This window comes from Gekko japonicus, unplaced genomic scaffold (assembly GCF_001447785.1).
Source record: "Gekko japonicus isolate JY-2015 unplaced genomic scaffold, Gekko_japonicus_V1.1 scaffold585, whole genome shotgun sequence".
NCBI classification, from domain to species: domain Eukaryota; kingdom Metazoa; phylum Chordata; class Lepidosauria; order Squamata; family Gekkonidae; genus Gekko; species Gekko japonicus.
This window is the reverse complement of record NW_015170291.1, coordinates 526,606-527,143: the sequence shown is the minus strand read 5'-3', so window position 1 is coordinate 527,143 and position 538 is coordinate 526,606. Positions and strand designations below refer to the sequence as shown.

The 538-nt window shown below is 61.7% G+C and overlaps 1 protein-coding gene across 1 annotated transcript in view; it reads right to left on the bottom strand.

Moving 5' to 3' along the window:
- DACH2 (dachshund family transcription factor 2) overlaps positions 1-538 on the bottom strand; it is a gene marked incomplete at both ends in the record, with an annotated part of 408,589 nt that extends 408,051 nt beyond the window's left edge. The window contains one exon of the mRNA XM_015417893.1: positions 216-538. Coding sequence (XP_015273379.1) covers positions 216-538 — 323 coding nt within the window. The remainder of the gene's footprint in view (positions 1-215) is intronic.

Genomic DNA, 538 nt, shown 5'->3' with positions numbered 1-538 from the left:
CGAAGCACGTTTCCCCCCCCCTCTTGTCCAGCATCTCAACTTGAGAATCGCCGCCTCCTAACGGCGCAATCCTAGGCAGAGTTACTCCACCCCGCAGCTTTAGGCTCTGCACAGGATCGCACCGCGACAGACTAACCAGACTAACCCTGGAAGAGTTGAAGTCAACGGGTTTCAAGGAGACGGGAGTGAACTCGGCCCGGGACAGCACCACAAACAGCGCCCTGGCATTGGTGCAGTCGTTGTACAAAGTTTCAAAGTCCTTCCTGGTGATGAGCTTGCAGCGATTGACGCCCGGCTGGATGGCGCCCAGCCCGCGCAGGATCCGCACTTGCTCCACCGTGCACACCACGGGCGATATGTCCAGGCGCTTGAGCTTGGTGTAGACCGTGTGCAGCCCGCCGACCAGGTGCTTGAGGAAGAGGTCGAAGACCTGCGGCAGGCAGATGAGCTCCTGGCCCTCCACCAGGAACGACGCCACCTTCACCCCGTGCAAATCCACCATCTTGCACTCGTTCCCCCCGCCGCCGCCGCCGCCCCC